This window comes from Cervus canadensis, chromosome 5 (assembly GCF_019320065.1).
Source record: "Cervus canadensis isolate Bull #8, Minnesota chromosome 5, ASM1932006v1, whole genome shotgun sequence".
Taxonomy (NCBI): Eukaryota; Metazoa; Chordata; class Mammalia; order Artiodactyla; family Cervidae; genus Cervus; species Cervus canadensis.
The window spans coordinates 63,228,876-63,251,826 of record NC_057390.1 but is presented as its reverse complement, the minus strand read 5'-3'; the positions used below and the strand labels follow the sequence as shown (position 1 = coordinate 63,251,826).

General features: G+C 39.3%; 2 protein-coding genes across 8 annotated transcripts in view; one reads left to right on the top strand and one right to left on the bottom strand.

The window, feature by feature from the left end:
* Positions 1-704, bottom strand: part of APLF (aprataxin and PNKP like factor) — a 91,181-nt gene extending 90,477 nt beyond the window's left edge. For all 4 annotated transcript variants that reach the window (XR_006269467.1, XM_043468931.1, XM_043468934.1 and 1 more), the window contains exon 1: positions 408-704. Coding sequence is in view for 2 of the 4 variants with exons in the window: in XM_043468931.1 (XP_043324866.1) it covers positions 408-503 (96 nt within the window). In the remaining 2 variants the exon portion in view is untranslated. The remainder of the gene's footprint in view (positions 1-407) is intronic.
* A 208-nt stretch (positions 705-912) lies between these two features.
* On the top strand, positions 913-6,093 carry FBXO48 (F-box protein 48). Of its 4 annotated transcripts, none has more exons than XM_043468928.1 (4): positions 913-1,199; positions 1,740-1,881; positions 3,175-3,530; positions 4,103-6,093. In XM_043468928.1, exons 3-4 carry the CDS (start codon positions 3,225-3,227, stop codon positions 4,262-4,264), a joined length of 468 nt encoding a protein of 155 aa, XP_043324863.1. In that variant the 5' UTR covers positions 913-1,199; positions 1,740-1,881; positions 3,175-3,224; the 3' UTR covers positions 4,265-6,093. The 4 variants fall into 4 exon arrangements, 3 of the variants coding, with proteins under 3 accessions (XP_043324863.1, XP_043324862.1, XP_043324865.1); XM_043468927.1 differs by having other exon boundaries at positions 921-1,199; positions 3,189-3,530; XR_006269466.1 differs by lacking the exon at positions 3,175-3,530 and having other exon boundaries at positions 954-1,199; positions 4,103-4,239.
* The last annotated feature ends 16,858 nt before the right edge of the window (positions 6,094-22,951 follow it).

The following is a 22,951-nucleotide window of genomic DNA, read 5'->3' as shown; positions in this document are numbered from 1 at the left end:
GGCTTACCAAGCTAACAGGCAATATTCCCAACCCTTAGAGAAGAGAAATTCTTCTCCCTTAAAGGCTAATATGGGTTTTTTTGTTTACATTTTTAAATCTGAGAAGCATTCTTAGTATGTGGGTCCCAACAATTGCTGGCTGGATTTGGAGCCAGGGCCATAGTCTGCCGACCTCCGGGTAAAACACTAATGACGATAATCCAGGTCAGTGCTTTTTAAAAGGCCGCAGAAGGAAACGTCTGCGAGTTAGTTCAAGTTGCCTGAAAAACGTGCTGCCTTCAAACTTCTAAAATCCAGAAAGGCCTGGCCGGAACCGTGGGGAACCCGGGCAGGACCCAGAGTAGGGCCTCAGGAGCCCGCCGGGACCTCGCGTTTCTCCGGGGCCGCCGAACCCCCGCCACACTTACTCCCAGCAGCGGCCCGCGGCCGATGACCGTCTCCCCGGGCGCCAGGGCCACCCGGGGGCCGCCGTCCTGCGGCTGCAGCTCGAAGCCCCCGGACATGGCGGCGAGGATTAAACAGACCCCTTCGCAAGGGGCGAGACCCTGCAACCGTTTCCGCCTTCCAGCGACAGGCGCGAGGCCCAGGCAGGCCCCAAGAAACACAGGGGGAGGTAAAGCAAAGACTGCCCTCGAGTGCGCCCCGGCTGCGCGGAGCTGGGGCCCCACCGAGGGGGACCGAACCCCGCCCCTCCACTCCGGCCAGTGACGTACTCAGGGAATCCCCTTTCACACCGCCTCCAATAGGTCTCTTAAAAGCCCCGGTTACCCAACCCCCCCCCCACCCCCCCGCCCCAGCCCCTCACCGCCCACCCGGCTCGGAGGACGCCGGTCTTTGTAGTCCATGACGGCTTCCCTTCTCCTCCACTGCCGATCTCAGGCGCCCCTGGAAAACTACCAATCCCAAGAGGCAACGCGCGCCCCTCTCTGCGCCTGTGCGAAATCTGAGTCAGCAAGGCGGGGCTAGAGTGGGTGGGAAGAAAGGGACTGGGGGAAGGATTCGAATCCTGGACGATTTAAATCGCGGATCGAGAGGTAGCAGCTTTCCAGTAGGAAGAAGGGGGTCTTCCCTTTGCGCTGACGTCTGGCAGGCGTAATCCGGGGCGCGGCCCTGGCGCTCGCACAGCCTTTGCTCGGCCGACCGGAGCTGCGGTGACAGTCGGTGCTGACGGTTGTTATTGTTTACCTGTCAATGCCCAGGTATTCTTTGGACTCCGACAGCTGCTGTCGGCGCCGGGCGTGCCAGGAGGGTGGTTCAGATGGGACGTGGGGTCATTCCCTCCGGCCTGCAGTGTCTGCCTGGGGTGGAGGCTCCCCGAGAGCCGGGCGTCTGCCCTGCTTTACGATTCCTCCCTCCGTGTGACACCTTAAAGAGGGGTGACCTGTCACCTAATTAGAGAGGTAATTTAGCAAAGTTTGGTTTAGAAAGAAGAGAATAGGTTTCTAGACATCCAGGCAAAATGGGACTAAGAAGAAGAAAAATGCCTAGTGGGGTTTAGGCACCCCCATCTGTTAAATTCAAATGCTTTCGTCTGCCTCGTGTGGAATAATTGTAACGGGAGGACGTATTTATCTCTAGGGAGATCTTAGGAGAAACAACAAATGTGCGTTTAAATGCACAGTAACTTTCTCCTAGTATGAGATTCTTTTCAAGAATAGAGTAGTTTGGCTTTAGTTTATATTGATGAGGGCTAGAGGGTGGAAAGGCAAAAACTTGACTTATGAACTAATTTTTTGCAGTTTGCTTTCTTACTTCCCCAAACTCTCAAGAGGAAATCCTCTGTTGAAGTCAGACATTAAAATTCTGACCACTGTAGCCAACTTGGATCATAACCAAATGAACGGGAGCATCTGTGGTCTTGACAGGTATAGAAACATATAGGTGAGTAGCACATCTAGATCATTGGAAAAGACCCTGATGCTGGGAGGGATTGGGGGCAGGAGGAGAAGGGGACGACAGAGGATGAGATGGCTGGATGGCATCACCAACTCGATGGACATGAGTTTGAGTAAACTCCGGGAGTTGGTGATGGACAGGGCCGCCTGGCGTGCTGCAATTCGTGGGGTCTCAAGGAGTCAGACACGACTGAGCAACTGAACTAAACTGAACTGAGCACATCTAGAAAGGGGAATTTGTCATTAGCTAAGATAAATGAAGTATTAGCTATATCTGAAACCCCTCCTGCACCAACACCCCTCACTATAAAAGGCAGTACAAACTGGAATAAACTGATTTTAAGTAAATATGAACTGTCTTTATATGCCAAAATACCTCCATACTTTCAACCGATATCGGGAGCCTAAACCATGCACCTTCGGTAAATTAGCTCAGACTGGACTTTCAATCTTTAGTCATGTGCTTTACCTAGATGCGTTATAAATATTGTTTATAGTTGTTAGTCACTGTAGTTTGATGGCCTTAATGACTAGTTATCTTAGTTCGTAATTAACTATACATGTGGAATAGCCTCAAGAAGCTATTTCTAAAACACAACTCTTATAACTAATTGAATATTTGAGATTTTGTCAGTATAGCCCAGACCTCAACCTCTTATCCATTTCAGACAGCATTTGTGTCAAATGTGAGCACTTACCTATTAAGTGCAAGTAGATAAACAATTCTTATATAAACTACTTAAAGTTCATTAGGTTTGTCATTAAGTCACAAGTTATAAGTGAAAAACTTAAAGACAAGACATTTGTTCCCACAGACTAATATTCAATGAGTTGAGTAGAACTGAAACATACACATTTTCAAAAGTTTTTTTCAATCAATACTTGAAATAGCATGTGTTCTCACCATAGTTGTTTCTACTACTAAAAATAAATTATAGACTGAATGTGAAGAATCACATCTCTTTTTCAGATAATTTTCTTTGGGAGTAGAAAAACAAATGTTTAGAAAGAAACTCATTTACCAAAAATATCTAAAAAGAAGAAAAGGAGTAGCATGTGTTGCATGTCTCCTGCATGCAGTTCAGACGTAGAGCTAGATTCTTCACTCATCATCTCTGGTCATCCTTGTAAGAAGACACACCAGATTAGCATCACTGGCTCCATTTGACAGACTGAAGAGCTCAAATCAAGAAAGTTAAAGTTCATTAAATCTAACCACGAAAGTATCTGGCTCAAAGGGGCGTCTGCAGTCTGATCTAAAGGCAGTGAATATTTTTAGCCTTTGCCTTTCAGGTTATATATGAGGATAATTCACTAAAATACCAAGCTATGAAGAAAAACTCCAAGAGAAACCACGCTTCAAGAGTTTCTGACATAGAATTGAACTCAGTGGATGCTGAAAAGGAAAAAAAAGAGTGTCAAAATAATTTTGTTGAACTGCTGCCTCCAGAAGTTACTTTTAAAATTTTCAGTCAGTTAGACATCCGGAGCTTGTGCAGGGCTTCGGTGACATGCAGGAGCTGGAATCATGCAATAAGACACAGCGACTCCTTGTGGAAACCTCACTGCCTGACTGTAAGAGCTGTCTGTCAAAGAGAGATAGATGACGATCTAGAGAGTGGTTATCCCTGGAGGGTAAGTTTAACCTTTGCAATGTGAAGCCCTCTTGACAATATGGTGGTCTGTTTGAGCCACACTCTACCTTCTGGCTTGAAGGAGGGAGGATTTCATATACAGAATGACATACAGAGTGGGTTGACTTTGGGAGTTAAAGTCGAATTATATTCTTTTCCTGCAAAAAGGATATCTCCCATCTATCCTTTTGAATTTGGGGGGCATTTACCTCATAAAGCACAATGGCTACTTCATTTTACTCCACCTATCCAAAAACCCCAGCAAACTGTGTAACTCACACTATTCTGTATGTGCACACACACACATTTATTAATAGATGTGTGTATCAATGTAAATATTTAATCTTTTCAGCTTTTCAGTCAGCTTCTCTAGCTTCAAACAAACTCATTCACCAACCCCTGACTACCTTCTTTAACAATGGTGGTGGTAGTAGTAGTAACAGTGTTAGTCACTCAGTCATGTCTGACTCTTTGCCATGGACTGTAGCCAGCCAGGCTCCTCTCTCCGTGGAATTCTCCAGGCAAGAATCCTGGAGTGGATTGCCATTAACAATGGTGGTTTACTTCTTTCAGGTCATACTACTGAGGAATTACCAGAAGAGTAAAGTGAAACATGAATGGCTAACTGGCAGATACAGCAACATATGTTCTCCTATCAGCCTACCAGAAAAAATCATGTACCCAATGGATGCAGACACGTGGGGGGAAATTCTAGAAGCAGAATTGGAAAGATAAGCAGAAAGCTCTCCTGACTTTGAGAGTTTAAAACCAAAATGACTCTTAGATTATAAAAAGTATGTCTTTAACAGTCCATTTTTTTGTTTGCATTTTTATTATTTAACACTTAAAAGAAAACTAAATAGAAAATATAAAAAATAAAACTTTGTTTTCATTTTGCACTTTAGGTAAAATAATGTTTTACCTAAATGTTTCTGGTTTTACTGTAATGTGGAAAAATCATGAAATGTTATTTATATAAAAATCTTATACTGATAGGGTGATTTCAGAATGTATTATTTCATGTATTTGTGTTGGTCTGTTGTAGTACTTCAGTATTTTAATGACTAAAGAGTTTTATTAGTGTTCTCTGCTTAATGATAATTTGAAAATTCAAGAAACGATGTGAAGGAACTGATTTAGAGATTTATTAATTAGTAGACATAGTTAGGCTCATGGGAAAAATCCCTAAATGAAATTAATAGCAATATGTTTAAGTGTATAGTAAATGTATATTTTAATAACTTAAAATTTTCCATTTCACTGGAATCAGATTGAATTGTCAAACACTGAAAACATTTTGTGTTAAACATGTGGTTTAATTTTAAATGAGTCCAACCAGAGAACTAAAATTTGTGAGATTAAGTTCCCCATTACTTGCCTACAAACCTTGAAATACTCTCAGGGGCTGAAATGTATGGAAAGTGCCGTCAGAACCTCCACACTGTTTTTCTTGGTAAAACTTATCTTCTTTCTCACATCTTGTAGCACCATCTAGTGTACTTCTTGTAGATAACCAAGAAAAAGGACCAGCTCCTTTTTGTTTTTCCACATTTAAAAGAAAGGAAAATATTATTTACAAGAAACCTATATACTTGACTTCGTTAGAGTTTATAGCTTTATAGGAACCTTTAACTTTTGTTCTCTTTTACTTAAAAGTAGATGATATATTCGTGGTACCAGATTGTTCAGTCTGAAACTGTGATCAGCACCATAGGTAATGTGACTACAAAACATTTTAGTTAGTATGGGATTTTCTTCTTAAATTATGCTCTATTGCATGAAAAGTAAGAGTCCAGGAACTCAATATTTAACAAGTCAACGAATATGAGGAATATGTCCTGCTGTATACAGATTCTCTTTGTTGAATCAAGTAGGTGATGATTGGTTCAGTTCAGTTCAGTTCAGTCACTCAGTCGTGTCCGACTCTCTGCGACCCCATGGACTGCAGCACGCTAGGGTTATCTCCTACTATCTTCTTGGGGGTAGAAGGGACCTTGAAGATCAGACAGTCCAGTCTCTAGGATTATTCGGTAATCCCCACTATAGGAATGTTCTTTTCACTCACCATTAATTCTCTTCTTCGTAAATTCTTTTGTACAGTGTATCATCTTAACCTGGAAACCATTCCTACCTTCTACCATTCTGCATTAAGTGACCCTTTTAAGGTTCCGTAGTTCTTTGTACATACCATTCTCAAAGCTGTCATACTACATTAAATTGTCTGTTTGATTTGTGTATCTCCCCGGTTAGATTGTGAGCCGCTTAATGGCAGGGACCATTTATTTATTTTTGTGTTCCCAAACCTGGAACATAGTAGATATTTCATAGAGTTGTTAAATTATTTTTATATTATTTATTTTAATCCTACCCAGAATGTAAAATAAAAATGACATATTTTAGTAGATAATATTGTACTGAAATGCAATGTACAAACCCATAAGATACATGGGATGCTTAATATTAATGCTAGTGTATGAAGAATTATTCTTGTTTTCTTAAAAGCTGTAAGAGAAAAATAGGAAAGAAGAAATATTTTTTGAATAAACACTTGAAAATGTACTTCACCCAAAAGTATCATTCATTTTTACTTATTGGATCACCCCAATCAGTTTTAAATATTGTTAAATGAGTAATCTTTGGGTTTTGTTTTATACCATTTTTATACCATTAAAATAATTCTTCGTATAATAAGTTATTACTGTGATTACAGTCTACACTGAAAGGAAAGATTGGGAACTTAATGATAAATTTATGGAATGGGTTTAGAATGAGTTGTACATTTATCAGATCGAGTCATTAGCATCTGAGAATGTGTATGGGTGGATTCAAATGAAAAGGAGTGCTTTAACTCAGAGATAAAATAACATGTTATATATACACAATCTGTAAAGAGGCAAGTTTATTAGGGAAGAGTATTAAGGAATTTCCAGTGTTGCTTAATGTTTGATCAGTTCAAGATCTAGTTTTTTGTAGTTGCTTTTAGCAACCTTTTTTCAGTTCCTTCTAGTTTATAACTCAGTCTTCAGTTCAGTTCAGTTCAGTCACTCAGTCATATCCAACTCTTTGCGACCCCACAGACTGCAGCACGCCAGGCCTCCCTGTCCATCACCAACTCCCAGAGTTTACTCAAACTCATGTCCATTGGGTCAGTGATGCTATCCAACCATTCAACCATTGTCCCCTTCTCCTCCCAGCATCAGGGTCTTTTCAAACGAGTCAGTTCTTCGCCATCACGTGGCGAAAATATTGGAGTTTCAGCTTCAGCATCAGTCCTTCCAATGAATATTCAGGACTGATTTCCTTTAGGATGGACTGGCTGGATCTTGTTGCAGTCCAAGGGACTTTCAAGAGTCTTCTCCAACACCACAGTTCAAAAGAATCAAGTTTTTGGTGCTCAGCTTTCTTTATAGTCCAACTCTCACATCCATACATGACTACTGGAAAAACTATCTCTTTGACTAGACGGACGTTTGTTGGCAAAGTAATGTCTCTGCTTTTTAATATGCTGTCTAGGTTGGTCATACCTTTTCTTCCAAGGAACAAGCATCCTTTAATTTCATGGCTGCAGTCATGAAATCATCTACAGTGATTTTGGAGCCCCCCAAAAAATAAAGTCGGTCGCTGTTTCCATTGCTTCCCCCATCTCTTTGCCATGAAGTGGTGGGACCAGATGCCATGATCTTAGTTTTCTGAATGTTGAGCTTTAAGCCAAGCTTTTCACTCTCCTCTTTCACTTTCATCAAGAGGCTCTTTAGTTCTTCTTCACTTTCTGCCATAAGGGTGGTGTCATCTGCATATCTTAAGTTATTGATATTTCTCCCAGCAATCTTGATTCCAGCTTGTGCTTCATCCAGCCCAGCGTTTCTCATGATGTACTCTGCATGTAAGTTAAATAAGCAGGGTGACAATATACAGCCTTGACGTACTCCTTTCCCTATTTGGAGCCAGTCTGTTGTTCCATGTCCAGTTCTAACTGTTGCTTCCTGACCTGCATACAGATTTCTCAGGAGGCAGGCTATGTGGTCTGGCATTCCCATCTCTTGAAGAATTTTCTACAGTTTGTTGTGATCCACACAGTCAAAGGCTTTGGCATAGTCACTAAAGCAGAAATAGATGTTTTTCTGGAACTCTCTTGCTTTTTTGATGATCCAACGGATGTTGGCAATTTGATCTCTTGGTTCCTCTGCCTTTCCTAAATCCATCCTGAACATTTGGAAGTTCACATTTCATGTACTATTGAAGCCTGGCTTGGAGAATTTTGAGCATTACTTTACTAGCGTGTGAGATGAGTGCAATTGTGTGGTAGTTTGAGCATTCTTTGGCATTTCCTTTCTTTGGGATTGGAATGAAAACTGACCTTTTCCAGTCCCATGAACACTGCTGAGTTTTCCAAATTTGCTGGTACATTGAGTGGCAGCAGTTTCACAGCATCATCTTTTAGGATTTGAAATAGCTCAACTGGAATTCCATCACCTCCACTAGCTTTGTTTGTAATGATGCTTCCTAAGGCCCACTTGACTTTGCATTCCAGGATGTCTGGCTCTAGGTGAGTGATCACACCACTGTGATTATCTGGGTCGTGAAGATCTTTTTTGCATAGTTCTTCTGTGTATTCTTGTCGCCTCTTCTTAGTATCATCTGCTTCTGTTAGGTCCATACCATTTTTGTCCTTTATTGAGCCCATCTTTGCACGAAATGTTCCGTTGGTATCTCTAATTTTCTTGAAGAGATCTCTGAGTGAGTGAAAGTCACCCAGTTGTGTCGACTCTTTGCGACCCCATGGACTATATAGTCCATGGAATTCTCTAGGCCAGAATACTGGAGTGGGTTGCCTTTCACATCTCCAGGGGATCTTCCCAACCCAGGGATCGAACCCAGGTCTCCTGCATTGCAGGTGGATTCTTTACCAGCTGAGTCACCAAGGAAACCCAAGAGAATATTGGAGTGGGTAGCCTATCCCTTCTCCAGCAGATCTTCCCGACCCAAGAATCAAACCAGGATCTCCTGCATTGCAGGCAAATTCTTTACCAACTTGAGCTATGAGAGAAGAGATCTTTAGTCTTTCCCCTTCTATTGTTTTCCTCTATTTCTTTGCATTGATCACTGAGGAAGGCTTACTTATATCTCCTTGCTATTCTTTGGAACTCTGCATTCAAATGGGTATATCTTTTCTTTTCTCCTTTGCCTTTCACTTCTCTTCTTTTCACAGCTATTTGTAAGGCCTCCTCAGACAACCATTTTGCCTTTTTGCATTTCTTTTTTTTGCGGATGGTCTTGATCCCTCCTCCTGTACAATGTCACAAACTTCCGTCCATAGTTCTTCAGGCACTCGGAGCTGCGGCTATGCGGCGCTGGAGTGGCTGTGAGGAGATACCCCATGTGCAAGCGCAGAGAAGCCCCAGCAAGACAGTGGGGTGGGAGGTGGTGAAATCCTGTTTAGAATCAAACCCAATCTTAGAGCAGGATAATCATTAATAAAATCTATGGGAATATAAACTTTATACCTTAGAATAGTCATGTATAGAAGCCTAATTTGAAAAATATACCCCTAACCACTTTAATTTCATCTTTGCTTTGACTTTACATAATATCTTCTCTCCACACATCAAATGCCCTAATAATATTAACAAAAATAAGATGAGTAGTAACACTAGGAAATGACTTGCAAAGAATAATATATAACAATGGAAGATCACACATTTTTATTTAAAGTAGAACTGAAAGAACAAAACCATCAAATGGATGAAATTAGGTAAGCAATGGGCAAAGCTGATTAATTATAATAGCCAACATTTATTGAATGCTTGCTCTGCTCCAAGCATTGAGCTAATGCAGGGGTTACTATTATTCTATATCCATTTTATGCATGAGGGAACTGAAAATTAGAGAATAATCTTACCTATCTAGTCCAACCTCACTTCCCAGCACCTATAAGAATATGTAATACATAGTAGGCACTCATTAAATTTTTATTTTGAACAAATTAAAAACTAATCTGAAAACAAGTAAGTCAAATGGAAGAGCCAAGAATATTCCTTCAACTTTTTATTTTGAAAAATTTCAAACCCACAGAAAAATAAAAATATATGACAAAAACCCTTTGTATGACCTTCACCTAGCTTACTACTTGTTAACATTTCCACATTTATTAATTACTTTTGCCAAAGCATTGAAAATAAGTTGCAGACATGATACTTCACCCCTAAATACTTCAGCATGCATCTCCTAAGAATATGTAGTCTCCTAAATATTAATACAACTTCATTAGCATATCTAAAACTTTTTATATTATTTCAGTAGTCATCCAATTTACAATCCCTATTTAAATTTATCCAGTAGTTCCAAAAATATCTTTTATAGGTTTTTTCCAATTAAACATCCAGATATGGTTTATGCATATCATTTTTTTATATTCCTTTTATCTCTTTTAACTAGAAATATCTCCATGCCTTTGGTTTTGTTTTTTAGGATATTGACTTTTTTTTTAAGAATTCAGGTTGGTTATCTTATAGAATGTTCTGTAACTGATTCCTCTGATTGTCCCTTCATGATCTGATTCAGCTAAAACATATTCAGCAATTAGACTACACAGGTGATGTAATATACTTCTTACTGTACATCATTAAGAAACAGGTGATACCCCATTTTTGCACTACATGGGAGTATAATTTGATCAATTGCTTGAGGTGATAATCACCAAATCTCCCTATTTAAAGTGATAGAGCTAAGACTTTCTTTCCATAGAGCTAAGATTTCTTTTCCATAGAGCAAAGACTTCTTTTTTCAACAACTCGTTTCTAAATTATTGCCTTACTCTATGCTAAATGCTTTATAAGACATTATCTTACTTCATCTTCACAATTAGACTTTTAAAGACCATAGGAAAGCATCACTAAATTCTTTGCCAGGCAGTCTAAAACATAAAAAGAAAATGTAAACCTACTATTTACACCCAAATCTCTCCAACTTCAGATATCAAGCCTTTAACCCCTATGGTGGTGGTAGTCGCTATGTCGTGTCCTACTCTTGTGACCCCATGGACTGTAGCCTGCCAGGTTCCTCTGTCCATGGGATTCTCCAGGCAAGAATACTGGAGTGGGTTGCCATTTCCTTCTCCTTTAACCCCTATATAGTATCTTTTGTAAATTCAACGATTCGTTCTTATGTTGAGACAACATGACAGGCTAAGACTAACAAATAACATCTCCCATTACAAATATATAGAGGTTCTGTATGAAATTAATTTTAAATACATAGTACTTACATTTCTGCTAGTAGCAGAACAGATAATTCTGACAAGATTTCCTACTTAGGACAATTAGAAAACCAGATTGGGGTGGGAGTTAATCTATTTGAAGGCATCCCAGAGCTAATAAGATAGTAAAGAGATATTGGACCAGTTTCTGGGGAAAGAAATAAAATCAAAGAGGTAAGCCAATGATTGAGGTTGATCTTGCCATGAAAACATTTGCCAATTTCTGCAGGGGGAGCTGAGAGATTGAATAGATTTTGAAAGCCTGCAAGACTACAAGGACAATGAGTGGAATCTAGAACTCACTAAGCAAAGGAGAACCAGTAACCCCTCTCCTTAGTAATCTACTTTCTTATGATTTGGGACTCAGAAGGACAGCACCCTAGGAAAGGAAGTGACCTGGAAGTACATAGGGCCTCACAGAAAAACTATGCACCTTCAAAACATCTCAGCCTCTGAAACTGGAATGATAGGATCCCAGAAGAAGAATGCCCTAGACACCCTGGCAAAGAAAAGAAAAGTTCTCCCTGGAGAAAGATATCAACATTATCAACATTTTAGGCTTTATATTATCTCTAAGAGCATTGTAAAATATTGATGTTGATGTGTATACACACACACAGGAGGAGACATTATAAAGAATAAAACCAATATCATTGTTGAAAAACACAATAGAAAAAATCCACAGTTGTAGTTATCAGATGAAGTCTCCAAAATAACAAAGCTTGAGGTAATCAGTGACATAAAATGCATGTTGAGAAATTCAGCAGAGAAATGAAAATTATAAAAAGAGCCAAGTGGGAATTTTACAGCTAAAAAATAAAATGACCTGTTAAAAAAGCAATAGATTGGTTTAGCAGAAGATTAAACACAGCTGAAGAGAGGAGAAAGTATGAATGAATCTGAAAATAAGTACAAAGAAAATATCCAGAATGATGCAAAGAGCGAAAAAGGAGGAAAAATACAGAAAAGGGAATAGTGGGAAAACATTTATAATGAAGTGAGAAACTCTATACATGTTCAAAAAGACAAGGAAGTTTAGAGTGAGGTAAAAATAATTTTGAAACAATGACAGCTAAGAACTGATCAAAGATCTTAAGTCACAGATTCAAGAAGCCATGCAATCTGCAAACATGCTATACAAAAGACTAAGCTAAAGCTGCTGAAAAGTGAAGACAGAAAAAAATGAAAGCAGTCAAAGAAAAAGGACACACTACCATTGGATGAACAATAATTGGATGATTTCTTGTTAATAAGAACAAAGGAATGTTATCTTAAGAAAAAGGATCCAAAAGAAAAATACCAATTCAGAATTACATTCCCAGAGAAAATATATTTCAAAAAAGGAAAGTGAAGCAAGGACACGCTCAGGAAAAGAAAAATTGAGAGAGATCTTTACAAATGGACTTGAACTAAAAACATACATTGAAAAAGTAAAAGGAATGTGTTCCCAGATTTCATCTGGTTGGAGTATAGGAAAGAACAGAAATCAATAAAAGTATAAATATGTGGACAAATCTCAATGAATACCAAGTATAAGGCAGTAATAAAATCTGCAGTGGAAAAACAAAGATGTTAGATTGAATTTTTAAACTATGCTATCAAACTGAACTTGAATCTGCTTGTCTGATGCACAGCAAAGCCAATTTACTGATACCAAGTTGTGGTGAAGGGAAATACAGCATTTATTGCAGGCACCAAGCAAGAAGTACGGCAGCTCATGCTCAAAAGTCCAGAACTCCCTGATGGCTTTCCTCCCTGATACCTCTCCAGGAAGCATTTTTAAAGACAATATTTGGAGGTGAGGGTTGCAGGATGAATGAACTTCGTCTGATTGGTTGGTGGTGAGGTAACAGAGTGGCTTTCAGAAATCTTAATCACAAACCTTCTGGGTCCAACCAGTCTGTGGGGCTAGTGCTTGTGCTCAACATGTGGTCACCAAACTCCACCTGAGTGAGGGAGAGGAGTCTTAGTTCTTGAAGAACAACTTAAAAGATATCCACATCCATCAGACTATATATCCTTTGAGAAGGAACTCAGGCTCTGTTTTATTGCTGAATTATTGTCATTGCTTTTCTTAACTTCTCCTTTTCCTTTGTTTCTGCATTCCCTCACTTCCCTAATTAGTAACCACTTGTGGGCCTGCTCTTTGAAACTCAGCGAAAGGAGTAAACTAGAAGAAAAAAATAAAATAAAGGTGAAAAAAAAAAAAGTAAACTAGGAAAGAGTTTACTAGAAGAGTAAACTCTTTTGCTACAAACAAGAAACAGGGGGCACAGAGGGGCTTTTTACCCAGGAGGGCCCCAAAGTGTTCTGCTCAGTTTCAATCCCCCTTTTCTTTTCTTTGATACTCCTCAATCTTGAGGGAAACATGTGGGAAAAGAAAGGGGATAAAGTTTTGAATAGAGAGGTTAATCACAAACTCAGCAGAGGAACTCAGTTTTAGGGGGACTTGGGTTCAGCTATATGCATTTTAGAAGAGATACATCAAAACTTAAGGGTACAGAAAAGTTTAAAGTAAAAGGATGGAAAACTATATGCTATGCAAAGACTAACAAAAGAAAAGTTGATGTATCTAACTTATATCAGACAAATTAAATTTTTTAAGGAAAAATATATAACCAGAGTATTTTTTACAAAACTATACAATTATAAAAAGGATTAAATTTTTTATATGTTGTGAATTTAATAATACAGCATGAAAACATACCAATAAAAAATTATAAGAACAAGTAGGGAAATCCATAATCACAGTAGGAGATTTTTATCACACCTCTGTCAGCAACTGATAAGGAAAATAAGGCAAAAAAAAAAAAAGTGCAATGAGGATATATAAGAGCAATCCTACTGCCTCAAATAAATAGAAAAGACAGAAAACAGAAAACATCAATAGAAAGGCATTGGAAAGCTGCCAAAACAACCAGAGCTACAGGGCCAAGATTGTGGAGAAGGAACGACCTGGAGAGTAAGTTGATATTCTACTACTTTCTTTTTCCTGAAAACATTTGGCAATTCCAAGTGTGATGCAAAAAATAACTAAGAATATGGCTTTTGTTAAGATAGAGGGCCTTGGTGGGGGAGGCAGGGATTCTAACAAATCTGTGGGTGGTCTCAAGAGTGCTGGAGAGACAAAATTGGAGACTTGAAGGCTCAACAAGAAGGTGGAGAGCTAAGTTTTAGGACATTGGCCAAATTCTGAAGCCCTGCAGAATTGGAGGCTAAGAAGCTAGGCAGAGAGCCTCTGAAAAACAGAGTGGAGTTTTCACATGGCCTCACACTGCTGACGAGATAGGAATTAGAATTGAGGCGCCACCTGGGCCCAGGTGAACATCCAGGTTCTTAATTTAAACCCCTGGAGGGCCCCACAAAATTGTCTGCAGCCTCAATTCAGCTAAATCTCTAATTTGATTAAGATGAGCAAACCCCTGGACCTAGCAGAAGACATTTCCCCTCTAGAGGAAGATAAAGTCACCTAGAGCCAGATACAATGTCTGCATCCAATGGATAACTACTGAGCATACTGAAAGACAGAACTAAATGATGGAAATTCAAGAAAAAGGACCCAAGTCAAAGGGAGTTGGTGGAGTTTGCCGCCAAAAACCTCACAATATACTAACCGTATTTATGTATACTACGTGCTTAGTCGCTCAGTCATGTCTGATTCTTTGCAGCTCCATGGACTATAGCCTGCCAAGCTCCTCCGTCCATGGGGATTCTCCAGGCAAGAATACTGGAATGGGTTGCCTTGCCCTCCTCCAAGGGATCTTCCCAACCCAGGAATCAAACCAGGGTCTCCTGCATTGCAGGTGGATTCTTTACCAACTGAGATACCAGGGACATCCAGGTAAATGGGAGACAAAATGAAGAAAAGAGATAACAGTGAAGAATTTTCATGAATATTCAATGAATAATTAAAAAAGAACTAGATGCCCATCAGCAGATGAATGGATAAGGAAGCTGTGGTACATATACACCATGGAATATTACTCAGCCATCAAAAAGAATTCATTTGAACCAGTCCTAATGAGATGGAAGAAGCTGGAGCCCCTTATACAGAGTGAAGTAAGCCAGAAAGATGAAGAACATTACAGCATACTAACACATATATATGGAATTTAGAAAGATGGTAACGATAACCCTATATGCAAAACAGAAAAAGAGACACAGAAGTACAGAACAGACTTTTGAACTATGTGGGAGAAGGTGAGGGTGGGATGTTTCAAAAGAACAGCATGTATACTATCTATGGTGAAACAGATCACCAGCCCAGGTGGGATGCATGAGACAAGTGCTCGGGCCTGGTACACTGGGAAGACCCAGAGGAATCGGGTGGAGAGGGAGATGGGAGGGGGGATCGGGATGGGGAATAAGTGTAAATCTATGGCTGATTCATATCAATGTATGACAAAACCCACTGAAATGTTGTGAAGTAATTAGCCTCCAACTAATAAAAAAATTAAAAAAAAAAAAAGAACTAAATGGAAATTCTAAAACTGAAAATTACAACAGAAATGAAAACTCAATACATTGGTTTAGTGGCAGATTAGAATACCACAGAAAAAGACATTTGTGAACTGGGAAAAAGAACAATAGAAAAATGATTTGAGTCAAAGCACAGAGAGAAAAAATGTTTTTAGAAAAGGATTTGGAGATTATGAGTCAGAATACAAACGTTTAATAGTTTCTAATAGGACTTCCAGAAGGGATGGGGAGAGAAAAGTAACATTCAAATTTCCTCAGCCCAGGCGGGAGACCACTGAAAAGGTTCCCATGCTATAGAAGCAGCTGAAAAACTAGGCAAAAGAACCCCCAAGCAGAACCCTGCAATTGGCAACAAAACCAGAAGCCAAATAGCGGGTGCCACAGAGCCCTTGCAGCAACATAGAGATGTGCCGTGGGCCAGAGGCACCAGCCAGGGGACCCCATGCCCTGAGCCCTGACTGTTCCAACAGAAGAGACAAATTACAGGGACAAAGGATACAGTATCAGAAGAAACTGTTACGCAAGCTTCCTGCTCTGCCCGGTTGCCAAGAAAGAGGAAGGAGAAAGGAAAAAGAGGAACTCCAGATAGGATTGCCATATTTAGCAAATAAAAACGTAAGTTGCCCAGTTAAATTTGAATTTTTGATAAACAGTGAGTCATTTTACTATAAGCATATCCCAAATATTGAATAAGATATACTTATACTAAAACATAAATTTTTAAATCTGAAAACCAAATTTAACCAGGCATCTGTTTCTTCCCTAGTAACCCTAACCCTAAAAGATGGAATGAAGGGCTGAGTTTGAATTAACCAGGAAATGACTGGAGAATACCAAGGTTGAGTCTCATGGTGTGTCCCATCTCCACTCCCAACTCCACACCCCTCACTGAACACAAAATGGTTTCTGACTGAGCGTGACACCGTAGGGTGACCCTGCCTCTCCTCAGGCCCCCTTGGCCTGAACACCCTCGGCATGCCCCTTTCCACTCCGCTGTGGCTGCCTTGTAGTTATAAGACATCCTTCTCCCAGGTCTTTGGAAGAACACAGAATGTTCTACCATGAAGTCCCTCAGATGTGTTTGGAGGCTTCTACTCTCCAGTGGGTAGGAGAAGGGCGCTCAGAGGCACCCCCAGAAACTTCCCTTAGATTTCTCTGACTTTCTTTCTTCTGTTAGGGGAACCACAGACAGAAACAGCTCACCCTGGCCAAACACCACAGTAACCATTTGCCTGAGTTGTTTTAGGATAGGAGGTCTTATTAAGGAACATGGAACTAACAAGCCACTATCAATCAGAAGGACTCAGGAATGATCAAAAGCAAAGAGGAGATGCCAGTCCACATGTCCTACCAACCTCCCAGAATCCTGCTTGTTGGAATCCACCCTGGCTGAGCAATGTGCTCACCACTAGGGAAGACCCTGAGTCAGGATGATTGGCCAGAGACAACTGGGAAACTAAGCCCATCACCATAAAACCTCAGACTGCGAGTCACACGGCATAGCAGGTCCCCTGGGTTCCCCTGATCTCCTGCTCTTCCCCCAGGCGCCCCTTCCCGGTGAAGTGTCTTGCTTGGCCAGCATTACTCTGCGGCCCTAAAAGAGGTCCCCCTTCTTGCAACATTTCTACCAGCTGGCAAATGCCTCAATCGCCTTTTGAATGGGAATGCTGAACTTTAGTTGTCTCTTCCATCCTTCCTATTTAATGGTAGTTCAGTTAATAAGCAATGTTTTTGATTTATTTAAAGTGAATCTTTTGGAATTCAGAAGACCCTTTTCTCAAGTACCTGGATCTTTGCATTCAAAGCCGGATTATGAAAACTTTCATTTCTTCTGTGCTTTTTTTTTCCCTTTTTCTTTTAGTCTTTTGAAATTCAAAACAGCTTTGACTTCTTTATTCTCAGTCATATGTTCCATCCTTCCTACAAAGACTTGGACACCTGCCTTCACAGGTGGAGAAGGCAGAGAAACAAGACTTACTGGGAATGGAAAGTACAGTGGGAAGTGATACCAAGAAATCAACTCATTCTATTGTTATTTTTCATGATAAAACAATTTGGGAAAAGAAGGAACAGTGAGAACAGCAGAGACTGAGATGAGACCAAAGAGCGTCAAAGTACAAATGAAGGCTGCAAGTCAGATCTGGTTAGAGCTCAGCATTTTTATAGTCAACTCTACTTAAAATAACCCCTTTTTTGTAGACCATTGCACACTTCCCAACACCTTCCTAGTCCCTGCCATCTGGGCAGAATGGATGATAAAATAAGATAAAACTAGAGGTTTGCAAACCACACCAATTATGCTGTGTTACTATAAACATTAACCTGGCAAGGAAAATTTTTTAAATAGCTGTTTTCTAAGGTCTATATTTTAGCTATGGGTCTCTGAGCCAAGTAAGGAAGAAATTCACTTCTGGTTTCCCAATTTGCTTGTTTTGATTTAGTTTTAAAAAGACAAAATTATCTACTTGATGATCAGTGAAAACGTGGGAGAAAATACATACATTATAAAAGAACCTTATAAAAGTCATGCTTGATCATTTTCTCAACTTAAAAGACACATGCTCCTTGGAAGAAAAGCTATAACAAACATGGACAACACATTAAAAAGCAGAGACATTACTTTGCCAACAAAGGTCTGTATAGTTAAAGCTGTGGTTTTCCTAGTAGTCATGTATGGATGTGAGAGCTGGACCATAAAAAAGGCTGAGCACCAAAGAACTGGTACTTTTGAACTGTGGTGTTGAGGAAGACCCTTGAGAGTCCCTTGGACTGCAAGGAGATCAAACCAGTCAATCCTAAAGGAAATCAATCCTGAATATCCATTGGAAGGACTAATGCTGAAACTGAAACTCCAATACTTTGGCCACCTGATGTGAAGAGCTGACTCACTGGAAAAGACCCTGATGCTGGGCAAGACTGAAGACAGAAGGAAAAGGGGAAGACAGACGACGAGATGGTTGGATGGCATCACTGACCCGATGGAGATGAGTTTGAGTAAACTCTGGGAGTTGGTGATGGACAGGGAGGCCTGGCGTGCTGCAATCTATGGGGTCACAAAGAGTCAGACATGACTGAGCGACTGAACTCAACTGAACTGAACTGATACAGAAATTTGAAAGAATAGCATAATGATACACTCACCTAGAATACCCAATTGTAAACTTTAGCCACATTTGCTTTATCTATATCAGGTTTCTAAGCCTTGGCACTATTGACATTATGGGTTGTTTAGGGGCTGTTCTGTACTTCGTATGCTGTTTAACTGTATCCCTGTTCTCTACTCATTAGATTCCTAGAGCATTCCCTTCCCAAGTAATGACACAGAAATATCTCCAATCATTGCCAAATGTCCCTGAATCAGAACTGGTCTATAATAAAAGCACACAGTGCTTCCACTGAGCTGAAATATTTGAAAGTAGATTTTCAGGCCTCATATCTTACTCATAAATACTGGAGAATATTTTTCCCTCAGGACACATAAACATACACTCCTTCATAACCATAACCCCATAATCACATCCAAGAAATTTTGCTTTCATACAATAATACTGGGTTGGCCAAAAAGTTTTTTTCTGTAAGATGTTATGGAAAAACGTGAATATATCATCTAATACCCAGCTCAGTTCCAAGTTTCACTCAATTGATCACTGAAAAGTATGATTTCATGCTTTTTAATGCTTGCCAATCTGTCAGTAAGAAACGATATCTTCATGTGGCTTTTTGAAATGATTTATTATGAACTTTTCAAGCATACGATAAGGTTGAAAGAACTTTCTCATTGTAGATTTGATTTGCATTTCTCATCTCATAAATAAAGTTCATATGTTTAAAGGAGCTTGTATTTTTTAATGCTTATAAATCTGCATTTCTTGGTGTTTGAGTGCTTTGTAAATATGGAAATTAGTTCTTTATCTACAGTATATGATGCAATTACATTTTTCCTAGTTTGTCACTTGTCTTTTGGTTTTGCTTTAGTCACTTTTCATAAAATTTCACTTTTCAAAAAAATTTTTTTTCAAATAGCTGTGCAGTTGTCCTAACACCATTTTTTAACAAGTCTGTCTTTAACCTCATGGTTTGAGATGCCACTTTACTCATTAGTAAAGTTAACTTGGTTCTGTTTCTGAATTTTCAATTATGTTCCAGATCTACCCATCTATTCATGCCACATTGTTTTAGTTATAGAAGATTTAGAGTATATTTGTACTTAACAAGGTTGTGTGTGTGTGTGTGTGTGCATGTGTGTGCTCAGTTTTGTTCAACTTTTTGCAACCCCATGAACTGTAGCCCCCTAGGCTCTTCTGTCCATGGGATTTTCCAGACAAGAACACTGGAGTGGGTTGCCATTTCCTTCTCCAGGGGATCTTCCTGATCCAGGGATCAAACCAGAGGCTCCGGTGTCTCCTGCATTGGTGGGAGGATTCTTTACCAATTGTACCACCTGGGAAGCCCACTTAGTAATGTTATCTCTCCTCATTGACTCTTCCCTGCCCCCGGGTTCCCATATATGCATGTGCGTTCACTTTTCCATGCAAACTGCCATACGACCCAGCAATCCCACTGCTGGGCATACACACCAAGGGAACCAGAATTGAAAGAGACGTGTGTACCCCAATGTTCATCTCAGCACTGTTTACAATAGCCAGGTCATGGAAGCAACCTAGATGTCCATCGGCAGATGAATGGATAAGAAAGTTGTGGTACATATACACAATGGAATATTACTCAGCATTAAAAAGAATGCATATGAATCAGTTCTAATGAGGTGGATGAAAGTGGAGCCTATTATACAGAGTGAAGTAAGTCAGAAAGAAAAATACCAATACAGTATATTAACACATAATATGGAATTTAGAAGGATGGTAATGATGACCCTATATGTGAGACAGCGAAAGAGACACAGATGTAAAGAATAGACTTTTAGACTTTGTGGGAGAAGGTGAGGGTGGGATGATTTGAGAGAATAGCATTGAAACATGTATATTATCATATGTGAAATAGCTCGCCAGTCCAAGTTCAATGCATGAGACAGGGTGCTCAGGGCTGGTGCACTGGGATGACCCTGAGGGATGGAATGGGGAGGGAGGTATAAGGGAGGTTCAGGATGGGGAACACATGTACACCCATGGCTGATTCATGTCAATGTATGGCAAAAACCACTACAATATTATAAAGTAATTAGCCTCCAACTAAAATAGATAAATTAATTAAAAAATAAAATGAATTCATCTAATTTCAAGAAATATACTTGTTGAAATTTCATGGAAGTAGTGTTAAATTAGGGATAAGTTTGAAGCTGAAACTCCAATATTTTGGCCACCTGATGCAAAGAGCTGACTCACTTGAAAAGACCCTGATGTTGGGAAAGATTGAAGGCAGGAGGAAAAGGGGACGACAGGGGATGAGATGGTTGGATGGCATCACCAACTCAATGGACATGAGTTTGGGTAAGCTCCGGGAGTTGGTGATGGACAGGGAGGCCTGGCGTGCTACGGTTCATGGAAACACAGAGTCAGACACAACTGAGCGACTGAACTGAGCTGAAGGGATAAGTTACATCTTTATGATATCAAGTTATCTTATCCAAGATCAAGGACTTTATCTTTCAGGAATGTTTTACATTTTTCCTCATATGGGTTTTGAACATTTGTCTTATTTTTTCAAGTATTTTTATCTTTTATGCTGTTATCGTAAATGTGATTTTCTCTTCCTTTATCTTCTAATTGGTTACAACTATAAACACACACTATTAATTTGTCTACATTAGTTTTGTAGCCTGTTAGCTTACTGAAGTCTTTTGTTCATATTAATGTTATCACTGACTCTATTGGGTTTTCCAAGTGTATTATCATATCACTTGCAAATGGAATTTTTCTTTTTTTAATATTTATATTTTTTCCTTGAATGAATATACTGACTAATGCATCCAGTATGTTGTTAAACAGTGGACATCTTTGCTTTGTTCCTTACCTTAGTGGGAATGCTTCTAGCATTTCTCCATCATAACATTCCCTCACTATCATATATATGTGAGGGATATATGAATATATCCTTTATATAATATATATCTGCATAATCATGTTAGGGGAATAGCCATTAATTTATATTTTATCTAATGCATATGTATTTTATTAAAGAATCTTTTATTATCTAATGCATCTGTATTTTATTAAAGGGCTGTTTGGCATCTATAAGTTAAGCATTTCTCACTGACAATTTTTAAGAACTTTACAAATAACATGTTACTATTCTACATTCTGTAAGAATAGCTTCTTAGGCTGACATAACACATGTATGTTTTCTCAAATCCAGAAAATCAACAGTATTGAAGATCATATGTTACAATTTTGAAAAGCTTGATGAACAAGCTGAATCTTCTCCAAAAGGGTCTTATGATAATATCTTTCATTTATAAAGTACCTTTTATGTGGCCATCTATTCATAAAGCAGTCTTGAAAGGTAGTTTTTTAACATTACTATTTTAAAGATGCAAAAATTAAGACTCACAAAAGCAAAGTAACTTGAATAATATCAAACAGCTTTTACACGGAGCGAGACCCCGACCCCAGGTCTGACTGAAAACTGTTTCTGCCACACCATCCTTGAGACCTGGCGATAGCTGACTTCTGCCAGCAGATGGAGCAATGTTCCTATTGGAACAGAGCGGAAGCGAGCCAGCAGAGTTCATTCCAACCGTTTGCTGATTGGAAATTTTCAGATGTCAAACTTGTCCAAACCCATTTAGTTGCAAACGACAGAATTGAAACTAGTGTTGCCCATCTCAGGTGATAGGGGTGGGCTGAGAGTGGAGTGAGGCTTTCCTGGAAAAGAACATTTGTCCATCCAAAAATGACAGACTCTACAGCTAGAAAGTTAAGATGTCAGGAAATAAAATACTCCAATGAAGAGAATTCTCATCCACACCACCCTCCATCCACACCACCCTCCGTCCACAACACCCTCCAGTCCTGGCCTGACCTTTCAAAGGGTTTCTACCTTAATCTCCAAAGGCACAATTAAGAACATCTGAATTCTTTTTTTTTTTTTTTTTGTCAAGGAAAATAAAGTCCAAGTCATTATTCTGTGCAGATGTTTTTCCAAATGAGTATTACTTCATTTTCATGAGTTTGTTCTTCAAATCTCCAGCTCAATGCCTCCACTGATTCTGTAGCTCTTTAAGGTTGAGCTGAAATTGTGAGTGTATTCTACTGAAGTAATGAATGCAAGTTCTGAGTTTGTTGGCTCTAAGAGCTTAGAATTAGACATTTATGGTTTAACAGTGTTGAGGTGTAAAGAAATTTCTCACCCTTTTACTAACATTATGAATAAATTCCACTCCTATATATATGAAAAAACTATAAAAGGAATTTACCCAGAGGTCAAGACACTTCTGGAATCATATTTTATTCTTTCCCTTTGAAACTCATTTAGGCAGGAAGATTGAGCCAGGAACCTTGAGGAATTGAGCAAGGTTATAAGAATTCACATGTAAGATTCCATTTCATTTGAAACACACCTGTCACATGTAAGTTTTGAAATTCATCTCCTGAGTTATGTAAGAAATAGCTACATCTCAAAAGGGAAAGCAAAGTGTGCCCAAGTATGATGTAGAATTTTGTCTCAATATGACTTAGCTTTGACTCAATATGACTACTTTCCTGACTTTGTGATACAAGAATCACCACTCT